Here is a 20,604-nt window from a genome sequence, read left to right as displayed (position 1 = left end):
TTATTTTTTTATTTTTTATTTTGCGCTGAAATAATACATAACTGATAGGTAATAACACAAAAAATTTTAAATTTTCATTTCAGAAAATTATCATTTGTTATCCATCACTAATATTATTTTTTCTTTTCTTATAAAAAACTTTACCAAACCTTGTCATATACTGTTAGCTTTTTTGTTAACTCATTGAAAATAACACGTAGCCTACCCAGACAAGTGCAGCTACAACACTCAGATTTCATTATCTTTATTCCCCAAAATAAAAAATAGAAAAAAGATTTCATTATCTTTATTCCTCAAAAAAAAAAAAAAAAAAAAAAAACTCATTATCTTTTTTATAATTTATTTATTTTCATGACCGCTATCCTTTAAATTTAAATAAAAAAAAAAAAAAAAAAAAATCCTAATGACCAAAGCCATTGGGTAAGATCAGAGTGGTGGCTCTATAGTCTATTAAATAGGGATGTAAAATGCATTATTGTATTTGATGTGTGTGTCCCACTAACTCTCATTTCTAACCTCTAAAATCCCTTCTCTTTTTCTCTGCATTTTGTGCTCTCACACTCACAGTTTCCTTCCATGGCTACTCAAGGTCAAGTCATCACCTGCAAAGGTACTCTCTCACTCACACACTCTATTTTTCTGTTCATTTACATATATGAACATATATTTGAATATATATGAGAAAACCCAGAAATGGGTGTGTGTGATTCTGATTGGTTGATCTGTTTGCATAAACAATATAAATAAAAAAAGCTGCGGTGGCCTGGGAACCCAATAAGCCACTGGTGATAGAGGACGTGCAGGTGGCTCCGCCGCAGGCCGGTGAGGTCCGAATCAAGATCCTCTTCACTGCTCTGTGTCACACTGATGCCTACACTTGGAGTGGCAAGGTATAGTAATACCCACCTTTTTTTTTCTCCCAAATATTATCATTTTTGTTCAGATTCAAAAATATAATAAGTGGAAATTACTATGTTCATGTCTCGTGTTAAATTTTGGTACTTTAATGTAAGTTTTGGGCATCTGTGTAGATGCTTTTGTTTGACTGTTTTGCATTGTTTTGTTTTTTTTGGTTTTGTTTTATTTTAATATAAATTCGATAGGATTTGAAACCTATGGTGTCCACTCGAAGATGAATGCCTTTTACCATCATGCCTAGACACCAATTGGTTTCTTTGGTAGGCGGGATTCATATTAGGTACCTTATTTGAAGAAGCTAACTTGTAAAGTTAGACTTTTTTTCCCCTAAAAAACAAACAGATCATGGGCTTGCTTTTTTTAAATAAAATTGTGGACATTGCATGGAAATTCAAATAACCCATTTATATTTCATTATAATTGAGCATTGGGAGATTGGCAAAAATGGCAGGCATTGATGTAAACAATTGTAAGAACTCTTAGGGTGCATTGTATAATGGAACTGAACTCATGCTAGTGGTTGTGGTGAATGGTGTTAACTCTAATTTTTTTTTTTAAAGGCAAAATTTCACATGATGGTTTTGTTCCTTCATTGATATATGATGAGCCAATCAATTCCATTGTGAAAATGAAGGGTTTACAGCATATGGAAATTTAGAGCACATTGTGGAGGAAGCATAGTAATATACTGCCTATTCCTTATGGCTTTGATTTAAAGTTACTTGTATGCACTATCAATTTCTATCTGTGTATATAGATTCAGACATACGCAGACAAGAGAGAGAGGCGGAGAGGTGGGAGTTTGGGGTTTTTTTAGGTGTTGTTGTTGGGGGGGTAGTAGTTGAGGAGGTGAGGGAGTTGTGTAGTGTAAACTAAATGCTATACGGGTATGTTACCAAACTTTTGTGTGCGTTTTCTGTGCTTCTAGCATTGAGATTATTAATGTCATTGTTTTTGGATGATGTCTTTCTTCTTTTTTCTTCTTCTTTTTGCCCCTCTTTCAACTCACTAAAAGAAAACTAGTTTGTTTCTTATTATCATTTGTTCTGATATGGATTCTTGTCTTGTAGGACCCTGAAGGTCTCTTCCCATGCATTCTTGGTCATGAGGCTGCTGGGTATGTTTAGTGGACATGCATCATGTTAGATATTGACTTGTTATATTATGTTATGTGCTGAAAATTGCATTTTTTTTTTTTTGACACAGGATTGTGGAGAGTATTGGGGAAGGTGTAACTGAAGTTCAGCCTGGGGACCATGTTATTCCCTGTTACCAGGCAGAATGTCGAGAATGCAAGTTTTGCAAATCTGGGAAGACAAACCTCTGTGGCAAAGTTCGTTCTGCAACCGGAGTTGGAGTCATGTTGAGTGATCGCAAGAGCCGTTTCTCCGTAAACGGAAAGCCTATCTATCATTTTATGGGAACCTCAACATTTAGCCAGTATACTGTTGTTCATGATGTCAGTGTTGCAAAGATTGATCCTAAAGCTCCTTTGGAGAAAGTATGCCTTCTGGGATGTGGTGTTCCTACTGGTAAGAATTTACTACACTTATACCCTCTTTGGAATATCTTAATTTACTTTAAAGTAGTTAATCTTTTGGTTTATTATGATAGTCCTGTTTGATCAGCCCATAAATCCTACGTGTTCTCTTTTGATATTACAATTGCTTATGGAGATTTACGTTGGGCTTTTGAAGCCTATAACCTTCTGTGGTATAAAAGTATTTTCCTTCCTGCCCTTTAGATAGATTGTCAAACTTCATGCAGAGGAACTTTCATCATCCTGCTCAGCACAATATAACCTCATATCTGAGGAGCTTGTTATGTCAACTCCCCTTTCTCCTTTTTTATATTTCAGCATTAGTGAGTTGATGTTAACAAATCAATAAAATAAACAATGTAGTGGATTTTAGTTAGCTCAATTGGTAAAGTCTCTTGTTGTTGAATAAGAGATTTGGGTTTGGCTGAAATTGATAGGTGTTTTGGCTGATATTCTATCTTTTCTATCAAAATAAAAATAAATAAAAAATGCAAAAGCTTTACTATAGATATAAAAGATGATAGCTAGTCATGATCTAAAATATTGGAAAGGTATTGCTATGCTTTCCTTACTATAAATACTTGTCTCTCAGGTTACATTCAACTCCTTTAACTGGCTAAAAGGCCAAAAACCAGTCTTGTTCCTTTTTTTTTTTTTTTAATAAAATGCCATGCCTTTCTTTATTCATATTTAATTGCTTGAAAACCAACTCATTCATAATTCCATGAAATTTGTACTATTGATTTAGTAAGAGTTTTAAAACATTCTGTACTTTTGTGTTGCAAGAGTTTTAATTAAAGTACCTCCCACATGAATGCGTATTAGTGGATAAGAATGGATTTAACACAATTATCTGTGAGTATTTTAAGCACGCAGTAGCATACTTTTGAATTTGTTATCAACTTATGTTAAGCATTCATTATAGTTTCATTGGTAAATGGAAACCTTCACGTATTCTGTTTTCTTTGAAGCTGGCATTGACAAATGTTTTGTTGAGATCTTGTCTATTCAGTAGACATTCACATTTCACATGCATGGAACTTATTTGATTCATGCCTTGCTTTCTGATATGTTAATGGTGTTCACCATCCCTTTTCTTGGCTGCAAACTAGTTATAAAAGACTTGTAGACATTAAAATGTGGATGAATCAGTTGAAGACTCTAGTCATGACTTGGTTTTGAAATCTGTTGTGAAATACATCAGTGGTGGAGTTTATGGGCATCATATCCCCCTCGCCCCCCTCCCCCAACAAAAAAAAAACTGTGGAGTTATTAATTATAGATCACTGGGGCTGTTGGCTGGAATTTTTTTGGGCTTATGTAATTACTCCTTTGGTAAAAGGATTATATTTATCAACTCTGTTTTGCTATTCATAAGATATATTTGTATTTTGGAATGTGGTATGCTATGAATTATAATGCCATAAAGTAGTTCTCTTTATCCTTTTTTTTTTTCTAAGTAATTTAAATTATATAAGCCACTTATTATGTGCTGTCTTTTAGGTCTTGGAGCTGTTTGGAACACAGCAAAAGTAGAATCAGGGTCAATAGTTGCTATTTTTGGGCTTGGGACTGTTGGTCTTGCGGTAAGTCTTGATTAGTCATGTTCTTGTACAGCTGATGTATTTTATAAATTATCTATTAAAGTAATTACTGGACAGGTTGCAGAGGGTGCAAAGACAGCTGGTGCTTCACGAATCATTGGCATAGATATAGACAGCAAAAAGTTTGACACAGGTATATCTTGAGTTCTCCCATTTCTGGTTTTTTTTTTTTTTTTTTTTTTTTGGTATAGGATGATATTCTGAGCTGATTCAGTATAAAGTTTCCTAATCCTAACTTCTTTATTGGTATTATCCAACCTGGTATTGAAGTACATGGTTGGTTACAAGTTATCATTTGAATGTTGCAATTCTATCTATTTTAATGTAGGGAAAGAAAAAATTGCCATGCCCTTGAGGAGAAATTCTTTCCTAAGAATATTTCTGGGTCCCTACCCTCTACCCTCAAACAACGAAATAGAGTTACTAGACTACACATCCTACAAACTGCAAAGCCAGTCATGCATCCTGATAAGTTGTGTTTGTTCATCATTGTCGGATAAAAAAGGGGAATTTGGCTAAAACTTTGTAGGAGAAATTCTGATATTTACAGAAGCTAAAGAAAAGAAAAGGAGATAAAGACTTTTTATTGAGAAATTTTATGTGTTTGTTCATTCATAAATCTCAAAGTGCATCTGGGGACTGCGATATCTGCTCTTATTATAATATGCTAAGAGGATCCTATTCTGCCATCTTTCCTTGAAAAGGTATTTGTGGTTTAAGGCACCTAAGCGGGTTTCCTTCTTTGTTTGGACTGCAGTATGGGGAAAGATACTCACTGGTGATAATTTGAGGAGAAGAGGTTTTTTCTATTGTAGATCGGTGATGTATGTGTTGGTATAATGGGTAGACAGTGGATCACTTATTGATTCATTGTGAAAAGGCTTATCACTTGTGGAACAAATAGTTTTTGATCTAGAAATGAGCCCAAATAGAGAACCAATTAAACCAAGTCCCAACATACCTTGCCAGGTATATGGGTTACTGTCAGTTATTGCTTCCAGCCTTCCGCACCATATCGGTTGGTACAGCCGGAATTTTGCATGCCAGCCACAAATCCAGTACACTTACCCATAATGAATTATACCAGTTCAATACTGGGCTGTTTCAGGCAGTGAAATGTTGTCATACCAGTACAAATAGTGTTTTTTTTTTTTTTTTTTAAACATACATTTATTTCTGGTGGATGAACTCACTGGAATAGCGGTGCTGGGCCTGCAAGTGGACACACTTCTGAATTTTTTTTCTTTTTCCAAGTCGCCCACACCACAGCCCCGCATCACTTCTTGTTCTTCTCTTTCTTATTACTCCACATCGTCTTCTTTGCCAGCCCACACCAAAGCCCTTCATCTCCGCTTTTCTTGTTGATTTGTCTTTCTTTCTTGTTTAGTCCACCACCTTTCTCTTCTTTCTTTATTATTTTTTTAGCTAAACATCCTTTTCTAGTTTCATCACTTGTCAGCCACTTCTTTTCTGCTTAATTGTGTTTCTTTTTTCTTTATCTTTTTTTTGTCTTTGCATGTCAGTCAATGAGTGAATGAGTTTTTGTACTTGTGTTTTGTCTTTTTTTTTAAGTGTATTTCTTAATTAATTTATTCCCACAAAATTAAAACCATCTAACCTGAGAGAAATAGAAGAAAAAGAGGCCCATGGGCAACTCTCAAGCCCTTCTCCAGAAGGAGTAATATGCAAAGGGAAGGATTATTTGATTATTAAACATGCAGCTTTCAAGTTGTTCTTAATTGCAAAGGGTTGTGAACTCGTAGATAAACTAATAGAGTTGTTCTTGTCATTTTAAGTTAGATGGGTCTACCAACCTCAAGGAGGAATTTATGTTTTTATGAGTGCTTGATTATTTGCTTATATTGCATTGTGACATGCAGCAAAGAAATTTGGAGTTACTGAATTTGTGAATCCAAAGGACCATGAGAAACCAATTCAGCAGGTTATTGTTGATCTCACTGACGGTGGTGTTGACTACAGTTTTGAGTGCATTGGAAATGTCTCAGTGATGAGGGCAGCTTTGGAGTGCTGCCATAAGGCAAGTATTCTGTGTGAATTTCTGGCTCAAATTGTATGTATATTTATAGAACACTACTGATTTTCCACAATCTTTTAGGGCTGGGGAACATCGGTTATTGTGGGTGTTGCAGCATCGGGACAGGAAATATCCACCCGTCCTTTTCAGTTGGTGACTGGGCGTGTCTGGAAAGGAACAGCTTTTGGTGGTTTCAAGAGCCGTTCACAAGTTCCTTGGCTTGTGGAAAAGTACTTGAAGAAGGTAACACATTTTACACATATTTCTTTAACACTAAAGTAAATTATTTAAACCTCAAGGGTAGCACAATCAACTAAGGATCACCCCCCATGAAGCGGAGCTGTTAATATGAATCTTCCTTTCCCCCTCCACTTGTGCCAAAATAACTTATAAAAACACCAAAACGAATGCCATGAACTTATCCATCCTCCTTGTTCATATTGCAGGAAATAAAGGTTGATGAGTACATAACTCACAATCTGACTCTTGGAGAGATTAATGAGGCATTTCATTTGATGCATGAAGGGGGATGTCTCCGCTGTGTGCTTAAAGTGCATGAATAAGGTGATCCAAGTGTTCATCGTGAGTTACTTGTGGAGTGGATTTACTGTTTTGCCTTGCTTTAATGGAAGTAAAAATAAACTGAGTGTGGATGCTATTAACTAGTATAAATGGGTAATGTGAAGAATTCCAAGTGTAAGTCCATTTCTCTATTACTGCCTTTGTCTATAAACTATATTTATGGTTATATGAATGGAAGTCCGGATTTTTCAATCTGGTACTGGTACAGAGCATGCATGAGATACGTGACGCCATGACGCCAAAATGTCATCTTCTTCTAATGACAAATGACAACAGAGTAAAATCATCCAGCAGGATTTTAAAATAAATAAATAAATTTGAAATGCTATATACAGTTTAAGAATATGATAATATTGACGGTTATATTTGGGTTTTCTTCCCTATGAATTCTTGTGCACTCCGGTTTTCATCTAATTGGCATGAATCTCAAATTACTTTCATGCATCTGTGATAGAGGTCATTAGTGTAAAACTTGAAATTTGGCTAACCGGATAATGTTGTAATTCGCAGAGATAGAAAGAGAGGGTATTGCTGAACAGAACCTTTTACAATGTGGATTTCAAATGGCACATTCCAATGTCATTGTGAAAGTCATGATATTTTCCCATTATTAATTCAATTCTTGTATTAACGAGTCTTGAAGTTGTCCAAGTGTCGGTCAACTCAATCAGTATAATTTCTTGCCTTCATGCAAGAAACTTGGGATTAAATCCTCTTTGAACCAGGGGAAGAAGAGTTGAAGGGAGATGCTTATTATCCATACCGAATTGCAATTTGGATTATCAATCTGATCAATAATTCTTTTACTTTATCCATACCGAATTGCAATTTGGATTATGAATCCGATCAATAATTCTTTTACGTTATTTATCATTCTGTTTCACTCTTTAGTTTCTAAACTACAGTTTCTATAAAGTAAGCCCCCTTAAGCATATGATGAGATATCATATGACTTTCTTTACACTTACTTACATTGGTTAAAAAAAATAAAAATAAAAGCGAATTTTAAAGGTAAGTTCCACCACCCCCCCCCCCCCCCCCCCCCCCCCCCCCCCCCCATTCTTAATATTTAATGATCTAATATTCTTCGAAACAAAGAAGGTCCATGGATAAAGTTATAAAAATTAAATTTAGTGTTTACTGTGGAGGAAGTAGTAGAGTTTTTAGTAAATTCCAATAACAGGTAAGGCTAATGTTAATTTTGTCTAAAACATTTAGAAATTGAATAATTTAGTCCCTAATGCCAACGTAGGCCCTAAATATTGTTAGCCCAATTAGTCATTTTTCTCAACTATCTTAGACTCTTAGGGACCAAGTTGGGTCTTAGGAATCAAATTGATCAATTTTGAAATGTTTTGGGATTTGATTGGCATTAGGCCGAATCTCAAGTATGGTAAGGGAATTCATCTTAGAGTTTTAATTGAAAATTTTTGTAGTATTTTTGAGTGTTTGGCAAATTATAGTGAGTACTGTTTTAACACTTTAGATTTATTAAAGTATGAATGGTAGTGTTGTTTGGTAGCAATTTCTAAAAAATGTTCTAAAAAGCATTGATAAAATTTTTTTAAGATTGTAAATAGAAACTGTTTTTTTTTTTTTTTTTTCCAAAATTAAAAATGTGTATGGAATAGTACAACTCAAACTACTTTTAGAAAATAAGCCCAGGCAACAAAAGCAACCATAACAAACCCTACTCATCCATTGACTGCAAAACCCATAGCAACAATGATCCACCCACAACAAAGCCCACGCAAACCCATCCACAACTAAAACATGCAAAAAAAAATCCCGTCGTCAACAACACCAAAGACGAAAGACCACCTAGATAAACCCTCTAAAATCACTGTCGCCTCTCCCATGCCATAAGACCCACATAATTCACGTTGGAAAACCCAAAAAATGCACCTAAGGTTGGAGCTAGGATTTGGAGTTAGGAGACAGAAGTGTGTGTATATATATAATGTAATTTTTCAATTTGAATTTATCTAATATTAGTAAGGTTACACATGAATGAATTTTTAAGAAACTAAAATTTAATATTTGAAATGAAGTAAACTGCTTGGCTTTATTGTGTGCTAGGTTTTAGGAAAAAAAAAAATGTATCAAACGTGCGTGAGATATATTTAAATAAAAAGTGCTAATTTTTAGAAAAAAAAGTTTCTCTGATAATTTTTTTGTTTTTGAATTTTGTTAAATTACAATTTTAACCCTATTTTTTATTTTTTAAGAATAAGAATTATCTAATTAGATTAGGGGTATTTTTTTATATTTTTTGTAGTCATAACTAATTTTCTGAATTTTCTTAATATATAAATATATAGATATATGAGAAAGGTTCAAGTTACACCTAGTGTAACTTCATAGGAGTTGCACATTTTTTAGACTATTGATTTGTATTAGATCTAAGGGTAAAAAAAACACTCATGTTCATATCATTATTATTCTCTAGAAATTAGTAATTAGGACATTAACTCTTTTTTATTAAAAATAAAATCAGCATTAACTCTCTACTCTCCAACTCATCATCTTCATCCTCTCTCCTTCTCTCACACAGCCTTTGTGTTCTATGTACTTTCAGGGCAACCTCTAATTATACTATTGTTAAATTGTATACCCAACTAAGATCTAAGGACAAATCGCTCTAGAACAAGAACAAAAAGTTGTTAGGCTAACCCCAAATGTCTTTACATAAACTGCATATAAAGCTGTAGAAGCATGTCAATCACCCTTTCAACCATAAAGCTAGAGCATATGTGCTACCTTTAAGAACTTATTTCTAATTAAAATCAAAGGGACTTCACAAATTTCATATACAAGCTACAACTATATAGGAAATAAATGTAAAAAGAAAAAAGATTTGTTATAATAATTATTTTATAAGAACTGAAATTGAATGAGAGGCTTATATCTATAAGAGTGGGAGGAAGGGAAGAATAGATATAATATACAGATCACCAAAATTTTTATCCTGCTCCATCACTGGTGGTGCAACACACAAAGTATGGCCCCAAGAAAGAACGGCTTCACAGGTGGTAGCAAATGAGTGAAGCAACCAAACACTCCTAAACTTAAAATAATAATAAAAGCTTTCACTTGCTTCCTAAACTCGCCCTTAGTTTCCATGGTTGAGGGTGAATGTACATAGAACACGAGACCATGTGAGAGAGCGGGAGAGGATGAAGATGATGATGGGGAGTAGAGAGTTAATGCTGTTTTTTTTTTTTAATAAGAAGAGTTAATGACTTAATTACTAATTTTTAGGGAACAATTATAACATTCTCTTGAGTATTTTTTTACACTTAGATATAATATAAATCAATAGTCCAAAAAAAGGTGTAACACTTGTGAAGTTACACCAAGTGTAACTCTCTCTCTCTCTCTCTCTCTCTCTCTCTCTCTCTCTCTCTCTCTATATATATATATATATAAAATTTTAAATAAGCATCCATTTAATATTAAAAAATCATCAATGAAAAAAAAGATACAAAATAATTGTTTCTTAATACATTATAATGTTATCATTTATGAAAATAGAACTCGACTTGTTGTTGCTATATATATATATTTTTATTTATTTATTTTGTATTTTTTTTTTTTGAGAAGGAATTTATTTTGTATTTGATAAGTGCATCTATTGCTGTGTAAGAGCAAAATAATTTTTTTTAAAAATTATTTAAAGAGCCATCTTGTTTGTTTTTAGTAAAATTAGTTGATTGGGCTTAGTTGTTTTTAGTTTTGCTATTGGTAATTTTTGTTGTTGAACTAATTTTTTTGGACTTGTTAATTTTGTTCTAGTTTTTAGGTCTATAAAATTTGTAATGGCCTTTAGAAAATGAGAGTAATTCTAGTATCACATAAAAAGCCACAACATTTACCACAAATCTATAATTATCTTACACAATAGACTGTGATTGATTGCTTGTCACTTTTACATAAACCCGCCACTTTTTCTCTACCATTCACAATATGCCAAATGGGCAATTGTGGCAAAAATTTGTAGTCTTAGAATTTTAGTTAAAAGGGTCAATAATATTGTCAAGGGGGCCAAATGTAATTTTATTGATGAAATTGCTAAAATTAATACCTATATATATATACTGGATTTTTTTTATTAATTATTATATATATATATATATATATATATATTAAGCTAGCAAGGGCCATTGCCCCCCAAAGCCTAGGAATAGCTTTGTCCCTGGATGCACCCATTATTAACCAGTCCATTTCTCAATCCTTGTAATCGGGGACATAAAATTGTCGCCATTTTGGACTCAGGAGAACATTCGACAACATTAACAAGTATTGTTTGAGAGAGAGGATCAGTGATTGGGAGAGAAAAGAAAGATAATGTAAAAAATAAGATAGAAGATAGCAAAAAGAAAATGCAAATTAAAATCGATTCCAAAATTAACAAAAATGTCATTGCGTAGAAATAGCAATGAGACATGTGCAACACCACCATTTCTGGATATAATATTTATTTTCAAGCAGATTGAGCAAATTCAACTATTAGAGTGGTGGGTTGGGTTGGGTTGGGTGGCAAGTTTAGTTTTAAAAGCTGCCAAGACCCAACCCAAACTCTTCATATGTTAATATGAAAAATGTGATATTTTTCCAACATATTCGTAAGCATACACAGTGACATGGATAGACTTGATTTTTTTTTTTTTTTTTTAAGAAAAAGTTAAAAATTCTCACACCATAAGGTCATGTACTTTGATATAATAGAAAGTAAACAATTCTTATGATTTTTTTTATAATATTTATATTTTTGTTGCAAGTCCTTCAATAGTTTATTAGATTTAAAGGAAATATATATATTTTAAATTATTTTTAAAAATTAAAAATAAATAAAAATTAAAGTTTAGTATACAACACAACTAAAACTAACATGCCTAAATTTTCAACCAACTCACCATTTTTGTAGTTTGGTGGGTTGGCGATGGTTTAAAAAATTTTCAACCTACCAATGACAAATTAGTTAAAAAAAACTTCCCTCCACTGACCCAATCCAATCTGTGCTCACCCCTAAATTAGCAACTAAAAGTAGGTTTTGAAAGCTATTTTCTAAAAACAAATCTGCACAGAATTTTTGGGATATGATTTTTAGGATTAGATTTTGGAAAACACCCAACCAAACAAGTGTTAATTATTTATATTAGTTTCTCAAAAAAAAAATTATTAAATGAACTTTGGTACCAATCCCATGACCAAGAATCTCTGAGATGCTCTCTTTATTAAAAGCTGGCATATATATATATATATATATATATATATATATAGACACACACAAAGTTAAGAGAAAATCTAATTAGATTTCAAATTAGAATTAAATTATAGTTTAATTTTGCGCCACATGTTCCATCTAATCTGAATTTCAAAATTTTCTACCAAGTGAGTTAATTTAATGTAAAAATTAGATTTGAATTAGAGTTTAATTTAGTACCACGTTTTCTATCTAATCTAAATTTTTAATTTTTGTGCTAAATAAGTTAATTCAGTGTAAAAAATGAGGAATCTAATATAAATAAATCATAAAGAACCTAATCATATATATGAATCTATATATAAAATTAGATGAAGAGGGAGTTTGAATAATTTTATATTTATTAGTCTTTTTTCTTTTGTATAACTAAAAACAATTCAAATTTATATGTTCTTTATATAAGAGTCCGAATTTGGTAAGGATTGAGTGTAAAACTGGTTTTATACTATCCAATAATGGATTGCCAAATCAACATTTTACGTAAATTTCAATACATTCTACCATATCAAATAACATCTCAATAAATTCCCAATTTGGTTAGATTTATATATGGGTATTATAATTAATTGAGCGTGGTTGTACTTATTCTTAAATATGTGATAAAATGATGTGGCATATTGAGATTAGATAGGTAAAACATGGGTTTTACATCACATCCTTACAAAATTTAATCTCTTTATGATAATATACCATTACCACAACTATGTATGGTTCATTACTAACTAAGTAATATATATATATATATATATATATAAACCAAAGTTTAGAGAAAATTCAATTAGAATCCAAGTTGGATTTTACTTTTGTTAGTTTTCCATACAAATTAAATTGTTTAGATTTTTGCTGTCATTTTTTCTCTAATCTAATGAGCACATTTTTATACAGTTTCTATCCAAATATTTTGTATGCAAAGATATTGAACGTAACAAATTGTAATTAAGATGAACAATTCAATGCTCTTATCCTCATTCAATTTAGAAGATACTATTTGACAAATTTATTATTTTACTTTGTATTGTATGTAGTAGAATTTCACAGACAATAATTGTAAATTGATATTGTTTATGTAGTATCTAATAGTGATTTTCAAAATTATATATGTAATAGCAATATAATGAGAAACTTGGCATAACAAATATCATGAAAATTGCAAGAAAAAATTATTTTAGTACCTCCAAATGTCCTGGTCAAACTATGTCCTATGTATTTAATAACCCAAGCTAACATCAATAGCACCACTACAATTCATCATTCTCATGCATAAGCACAAGTTACATACTAGTGTAATTGATGAACTAGCTAGGTCTTGTAATAGCAAACTACATCAATCAATAAATAAACAAATAAATAATGCTAACTCCCTAATTAAAATGACAACTCAACCCTTAATGACCAACTTAGCAAATTTATATATAAATAAAAGGAAAAAATTTGGCTACAAACTTGGTTGTAGTATAGGCTACAACCTTTTAAAAAAAAAAATTAATGTTGCTACATATTTTGAAAATCTAATTATTAAATTACATGTTATTTATGTTCTTAACACACATGTTAAATTTTTGGCCAATAAGATGTATTTACTACAAAAACTTGCAATTTAAACAATTGATTGATAACATAGCGATTGACTTTTGATCTTCTAAAAATTTTGCATGCATGAAGGATGTAAAAAGAAAATGTAATCCAATAATAGATTTGTCAAAATTTACACCAATAAAAATATATTGAGTGAAGTTATAGCTTTATGGTACAACCAAGTTTGTAGCCAAACATTGTCCTAAACAAAATCCTTAATTGTAATAACCTAAACTTCTATGGATAAAGTTTAGCTACAAAACTTCCACTAAAAGAAATTTAACATGATGACATCTTTTAAAATTCTAACAGTTAGATCACATATTTTTTATGTTCTTAACATATATGATAAATTTCGTGCCAATCAGATATTATTAACTTTTTGATCCATATACTTATTTTTTATACATAATTTTAAAATACAAAAACTTAAAATTTAAATATTTGATAGAACATAGCTATTGGTCTTTGATTTTTTTAGAAATTTTGCAAGTATAAAGGATATAAGAAGAAAATTTAATCTAATTATGGATTTGTCAAAATTCATATTTAATAAAAATATATTGAGTGACATTGTAACTATTGACTACAACTAAGTTTGTAGCCAAACTCTGTCCAACTTCTACCAAGTAACTCATTCTTTAAGATTCTCTTCATTTTGGCTTCCATCTCATCAAAATTTGCATTTATGTCAAAGTATAAATTCATTGACATAAAAGCCAATAGAATAAATGCATGTATTAATTCTCTATATGTATGCATTAATTATTTATATAAAAGGAATCAAATAATTATTTATATAAAACTATTTTATGTAGAATATTTATTATCCAAATAATAATAATAATAATGGGAAAATTTTACTATAAACCCTATAGATTCAGGGTAGCCTAATTAAAACTTGAAATTTTTATAGGTAACAAATTAAACTTTTAAGTCAAAATTGGGTAAAAACTGTAAAGGTTTTAATTTGTTACATTTCAAAAATTCTAGATTTATTTTGGTATATTTGAAATTATAGGATTTAATTTGGACTAGCCTTAAACTATAAGGTTTTAAGTAAATTTTGTGCTATAATAATTTATTTAGAGTATGTGCTTTTCCTCTTTTTTTTTTTTTTTTTTTTTTTTTTTTTTTTTTTTTTTTTTTTTTTTTTTTTTTTTTTTTTTTCCAGAAAGATGTGTTTTTCCTCATGTTTTGCTACTATGGAAATGTTTCTTAAAAAAAAGATACTATGGTTTGGTAAGTTTTTTTTTTTTTTTTTTTTTTTTGAGAAAGTGGTTTGGTAAGTTTTTAATTCATTGAAATGTAAAAAATCAATCTAGAAAAATGATTTGGTAAGTTTTCGATAAAGGGTTTAAACACATAATAGAATTTAAAATCAATTAAAAATATATATAATAGAATAATAATATATAAAATTATGAGACTTTAAAAGTTTATGTGAAAAAATATTATGAAGTCAACCAAAAGTCACATTTTCACACACACATGTATGTATGTATGTATGTATGTATAAATATATATATGAAACCATTATTTATGTAAAAAGAAATTTCAACATTATGCTTCTAAGATTTATGTGAGAAACAATTGATGTGAAATATAACATTCTTGTTCAAACATGGCATTAGGTTCATATTCTTAATTTTAATAGTGTTCATTTCCTTTATTTTTGACAAATGTTAGTTTGGGTGTCCCGTAATTTCGTATAATTTATTTGATAAATATTATGCAAATAAGTTACCCAAAATTACAGATCTAAACAAACAAGCAAACATAAAATCAAAAAAGTAAAAAAATATTTTTCCAAATGCATAGAAAATACTATTGATGTCGACTCCCAAATTATTATAACACAACCATAAATATTGAACATGGGTTGGATCATAAGTATATTCTTATAAAATACTAGTATTGTACCCGTGCGATGCACGGCTTAATCAAGAATCATGTATAAATTAATGGAAAAAAAAAATTAAATCAATTAAAATTAAATAGATAATAAAAATAAAGTAATCTTTTACTCTATTTTTTTTAAACAAAGTAACCTTTTACTTTAAGTTATATAATGAATGTATACTGTGTAAGATTAAGTTTTCATAATAAAAAAAATCTTATATAGGTCCAAAATTAATTGAATGGAATATGGTAGATAACTATGCAACTAATATAAAAGGAGATACCTAAAATATATAAAGGGAGTTTACATAATTAAAACTCAAGTGCATATTTAAATGAAAAACCTTAAATTCAATAATTAAAAAAAAATGAAAGAATATTTAAGTGGTAACCTCAATGTAAAAAACCTTAAATTCAATAATTAAAAAATAATAGTTGAAAGCATATTTAAGTGGTAACCTCAATGTAATAGTTAAGAATTATGAACAACCCAAATTACTAAACATTAAAAAATGAAAGTAGATAAACTTACATAAGAATTGAATTTTTTTTTTTGAAAGTGAGAGATGATGCATCGAATTTCACCCTATCAAAACAAAATGTGTAAATATAAACTTCAAGAAATTTTTTTGAGAAATTTTTTTGATCGAGTGCTTCAAAACCTCAAGGAAACTCCCTAAAAAAAAAGAAGTAAAAAACAACATAAATAAATAAATAAAAAATAAAAACAAAATTGGGAATTTATTTTTTGAAGTGAAGAGGGACTAAATTTGAGAGGAAAACAAATATCCCTAAAAAAATGATAGATACTTGGACGTTCAAAATATTAATGAAAAAAAAAATCATGAATCTGGCCTTATTACTTATAGTGACTTGAAAATCTAAAGACGAGAGTCATGGTTTAATAAAACTATTATCCATAATCATTCCTATATTTATCTAGCAAACAAAATTTCAACCATGGTAAACTTTAACCCAAAAAAAAAAAAAAAAGATAAGAAATTGTTTCTATTTAAAAAAAAAAAAATTAGTTGTGAAGAATTTGTTATAAGCAAAAAAAGAGAAGGAATTTATTTAAAATCAAATACCATAATATCAAGTTGTTAACGTTAATTACAATTTTTTTTCCCAATTATACGGTAAAGATCAAGTTGTTAACGTAATTAGCTTCTTCTTTTTTGTTATCCAAAAATTTGATATTTATCCAATAAATAAATAAATTAAAACAAAATATATTTGAAAAAAAAGTAGATAACAAATTTATTATTAATTCCACCTGTGTGTATATCCTCCCATTGAAAGTGGTTTTTTTTTTTTTTTGAAATGGGATTAGCTATACTTCTACATACACAACTACAAATTTTAATATTTTATGCTTGGATTTTTTTTTTCTTTCTATCATATTATTTTAGACTTTGTTGATAATATTTAGATAGACACAATTGTAGATTGTAGTTGTATGGTACAAATGAACTAAATTTACTTCTCAAAGAAGAAAACCAACTAAGTTTAATCTCTTTTTAAGATTTTACTTTTTGTTGAATGTAAGTTGTATGTTTTATTAAAACATTTATTTTTGAATGTAAGTTGCATGTTTTGTTAAAATTGCTTTTTTTTTTTCTTTTTTTTATAATACACTACACGTAAAAATAAGGATTAGATGGATTAGATGAAGAATTTGGATTGTAATCAAATTAAGATTTTATCAACTTAGAAATTATAGTAGATGGATTAGATGAAAATTTTGGATTGTAATCAAATTAAGATTTTTATCAACTTAGAAATTATAGGAGAAGAAAAATTATATATATATATTTAAAATCTAAAAAATTCTACAATTTTTTACGTGTAGTAAAAAATTTATGAAAGTGTGAAGCTAAATTTTGTTTTTAAGTGTTCTACTTATCGACTTATAAATTATATTAAGATAAGGATTAGTTGAAGAATTTGAATTGTAATCAAATCAAAATTTTTATCAACTTAGAAATTATAGGAGAAGAAGATAAGAACAAATATATATATATATATATATAATATTTTAAAAATCTAAAAAAAATCCTACAATTTGGTGAAGCCACTTGACGCAACCATGGCTTCTAAGCCCAACTTTTATTATATAGTATATGATATGATTTTAAAATGTACCACGAACAATATATCGGCTAATGTAACAAAATTACAACTAGTCTTGCATTGTTGTTTATTCTCTCCATCCTCACATGCTGGGAAGCTTGACCATGTATATAAACACAGTTTTACTTTTTATTTTATTTATTTTTTCTGAGAAGCACACAGTTTTACTTGGGTCTGGCAATGCTCATATGATAAAACCCGCAATTTTAATGGTGGTGTATTGGTCTGATCTCAAACGCAACTAATAGTCTTCCATTCCACATATCAATCTTAAATACACGCTTTACTAAGAATGAAGTAGCAAAAAACCCCAAACACTATTTATGATTGAAATAAGAGGTCAAAATAAACTTCAATTTAGATCATTTTTGTTGCTAAATGTAAAAAATATGCCAAACTCAGTTATAAGTGGGACAAGTTTGGGAGGAAATATTGAATGCAAATTGAAGAGCAGCACCTTTTTCCTTTTGCACTGCAATAGTGCTGCAAACACTTGTTACCATCTTGATTTGAAATTTTGCATTGTCAAAGAAAGATTGACAGGTTCAGCACACATCAACATTTTAATTGAAATCTAAAAGAAACCAGGCACTAAAATTACATTGTCCGCTCTCACAATAATAAATCTGTACATGCTTTGCAGATCAATTCTAACGATTAAGAGAATGCAAACCATAAATTAAGATTAAAAAGCGACGGGACTTTTCATCTCGAATCTGTTCTTCTGATCCACAACTTCAGCAGCATATCCATTGTATTCATAAGCCACTCCACCGTGGCTTGTCAAATCCAATCCTGCCATCTCCTCTTCTTGTGAAATCCTCAAAAGCTTCAATTTGTGCAGCAACCAGAACAAGGTCCCCATGGTAGCACTCACCCACCCTACAATCACCAAAATCTGGATAATTTGTGCTGCCAAGAGCTTTCCACCACCTCCCATAAACAGCCCATAAGGCCTATCCGGTTGCCCCGGATAAACCTCATTGACATATGCTTTCCTTGCAAACAAGCCAGTAGAGATTATCCCCCATGCACCACACCCTCCATGAAGTTGTGCTGCTTCCAATGGATCATCAAACTTGAGTTTCTCAGCAAGCTTGTTGAATCCGATGAGAACCCAAGCGGCTACGAACCCACATATGATTGCTGCCCAAGGTTCAACAACAGAGCAGCCTGAGGTAATTGCTGCAAACCCACCAAGCAAACCATTACAAACATCAGTTAGATTCCAATGGCCAGAAAGCAAGCGTTTCCCAAACAATGTGGTCAGTGCAGCTGTAGAACCAGCAAGTGTGGTTGTAACTGCGGTTCTCCCAATAGCACTCCATTGTCCATAATAAGAACCACTCTCTCCATAGGCCTTCAAGATGTTTAGGAATGAACCAGGATTGAAACCATACCAGCCAAACCATAGCATAAATGTGCCTAACACAACCAATGTCCCGCTATGTCCACGCATTGACACGGCACGGCCAGCATGATCAAACCGGCCCATTCGTGGACCTTCAATGAATGCACCCCAAAAACCAGCAATGCCTCCAACCATGTGAACCACACCAGAGCCAGCAAAATCAATAACCCCAGATCCAAACAACAGATCAGACGCAGCAGGGCTTGCCCAACCATCAGCAGACCAGAACCAATGAGAAACAATTGGATAGACAAAACCAGTCAAGAAAGATGAATAGATCAAATAAGAAGCGAATTGGGTTCGTTCTGCAATTGAACCACTGGTGATTCCAGCGGCTGCAATGGCAAAAGCCCATTGATAAAGGAAATACCCGTAGTCAAAAGACGCCGTAGGGTATTCATGCAGGGCAAAGAAGTGTTTGCCTATGAATCCATTTGATGGAGCACCAAAGGCAAAGGCAAAGCCAAAGAGATAATAGAAAACGCCACCAGTGGCAGCATCAAGAACATTAGTCAGCATGATGTTCATGGTGTTCTTAGCACGTACAGAACCAGCGCACAGCATAGCAAAACCAAGCTGCATGGAAAACACAAGATATGCAGAGAAGAGAAGGTATGTGTTGTCAATGGCATATCCTGTGTCAACAAACTTGCTTGAGACTGCATCAAATCCGCTGCAAATGTATTCGGCCGCAGCTGATGAATTAGCACCCAATAAAGGATTGAGATCAGCAGCAGAACATGAAAAACCCGCTGCCGCCATGGTAGGATGGAAAGAGGTTTAGACTACAGAATCTAAGAGAAGAAATCAGGAAGGGCTCTGGCTGCACAAGAAATTCAGGCTTTGATGGAGTGGTATCATATAGAATCGTATTGAGGTTGGCTTTAAAAGCTTCCAATAGATTCTTAGTTGGACTAGGTTGGCTTTAAATGATTCCAATAAATTCTTAGTTGGACTTGAACACTAATGCTTAACAAAACGAGAAAAATCAGCAAACTCGTGACTGTGAGTGGTGGAAAAAAAAGTAGTTAGTTCGTTACTATTTGGAATATCACAGCTGTGACAAAAGTCGTGACACAAAAATTATAGTCTAAGAAAATCTGATTTGAACAGATTCCTAATTGAACTAGGACACTTGATACGTAACAAAAAAATATTGCTTAGAATCATGACTGATTTCCCTACTTAATAGGATCTCAAATGAAATCAAACTGGACTATAATTGTACAAAGTATATTTTTACCAAATACTCCAGAAGCGTGCAACATTCAAAGTCATTTGGAAAAAATACATCTATAAATATGGTAGCGTACACTTCAGATTTACCGATTTTTTCCTTGTTTAATTTTTCCATTTGCGCTGTAAATGATATTTTCTAAATCTAGGTAAATGAATCTGAATCTTCTCCTGTTGAATGAATATACTCCTTGACAACCTGGAGCCTCCCTTGGAATCATAATCCAGGGGCTAAGAATCAACCCCAAAAAAAGTGGGTTTTTTTTGGTGGAAAGTTATTTCAGATACAACTTTTATTGCTAATTAGAGAAGATCCAATTCTAGCGCTAAGCCAACCTCATCAAGGCTCACATTTACAATGTGAAAAAAAATAATAATAAATAAATAAATAAAACAAACAAA

The 20,604-nt window shown here is 31.3% G+C and overlaps 2 protein-coding genes across 2 annotated transcripts; one reads left to right on the top strand and one right to left on the bottom strand.

Annotated features, from left to right (window-relative positions):
• The first annotated feature begins 438 nt into the window (after positions 1 to 438).
• On the top strand, positions 439 to 6,874 carry LOC126698637 (alcohol dehydrogenase class-3). The gene is made up of 9 exons (XM_050396008.1): positions 439 to 610; positions 754 to 890; positions 1,989 to 2,035; positions 2,125 to 2,450; positions 3,962 to 4,044; positions 4,120 to 4,195; positions 5,943 to 6,100; positions 6,179 to 6,340; positions 6,544 to 6,874. The coding sequence occupies exons 1-9, from the start codon at positions 577 to 579 to the stop codon at positions 6,658 to 6,660; spliced, it is 1,140 nt and encodes a 379-aa protein (XP_050251965.1). The 5' UTR covers positions 439 to 576; the 3' UTR covers positions 6,661 to 6,874.
• Positions 6,875 to 18,046: 11,172 nt separating this feature from the next.
• LOC126698634 (ammonium transporter 1 member 1-like) lies at positions 18,047 to 19,869 on the bottom strand. Its single transcript, XM_050396004.1, has one exon. It carries the CDS (start codon positions 19,726 to 19,728, stop codon positions 18,241 to 18,243), a length of 1,488 nt encoding a protein of 495 aa, XP_050251961.1. The 5' UTR covers positions 19,729 to 19,869; the 3' UTR covers positions 18,047 to 18,240.
• Positions 19,870 to 20,604: the final 735 nt, after the last annotated feature.

Source organism: Quercus robur, chromosome 9 (assembly GCF_932294415.1).
Source record: "Quercus robur chromosome 9, dhQueRobu3.1, whole genome shotgun sequence".
NCBI lineage: Eukaryota > Viridiplantae > Streptophyta > Magnoliopsida > Fagales > Fagaceae > Quercus > Quercus robur.
Note: the sequence above shows the minus strand (reverse complement) of the source record. Positions and strands in the feature narration are given on the sequence as shown.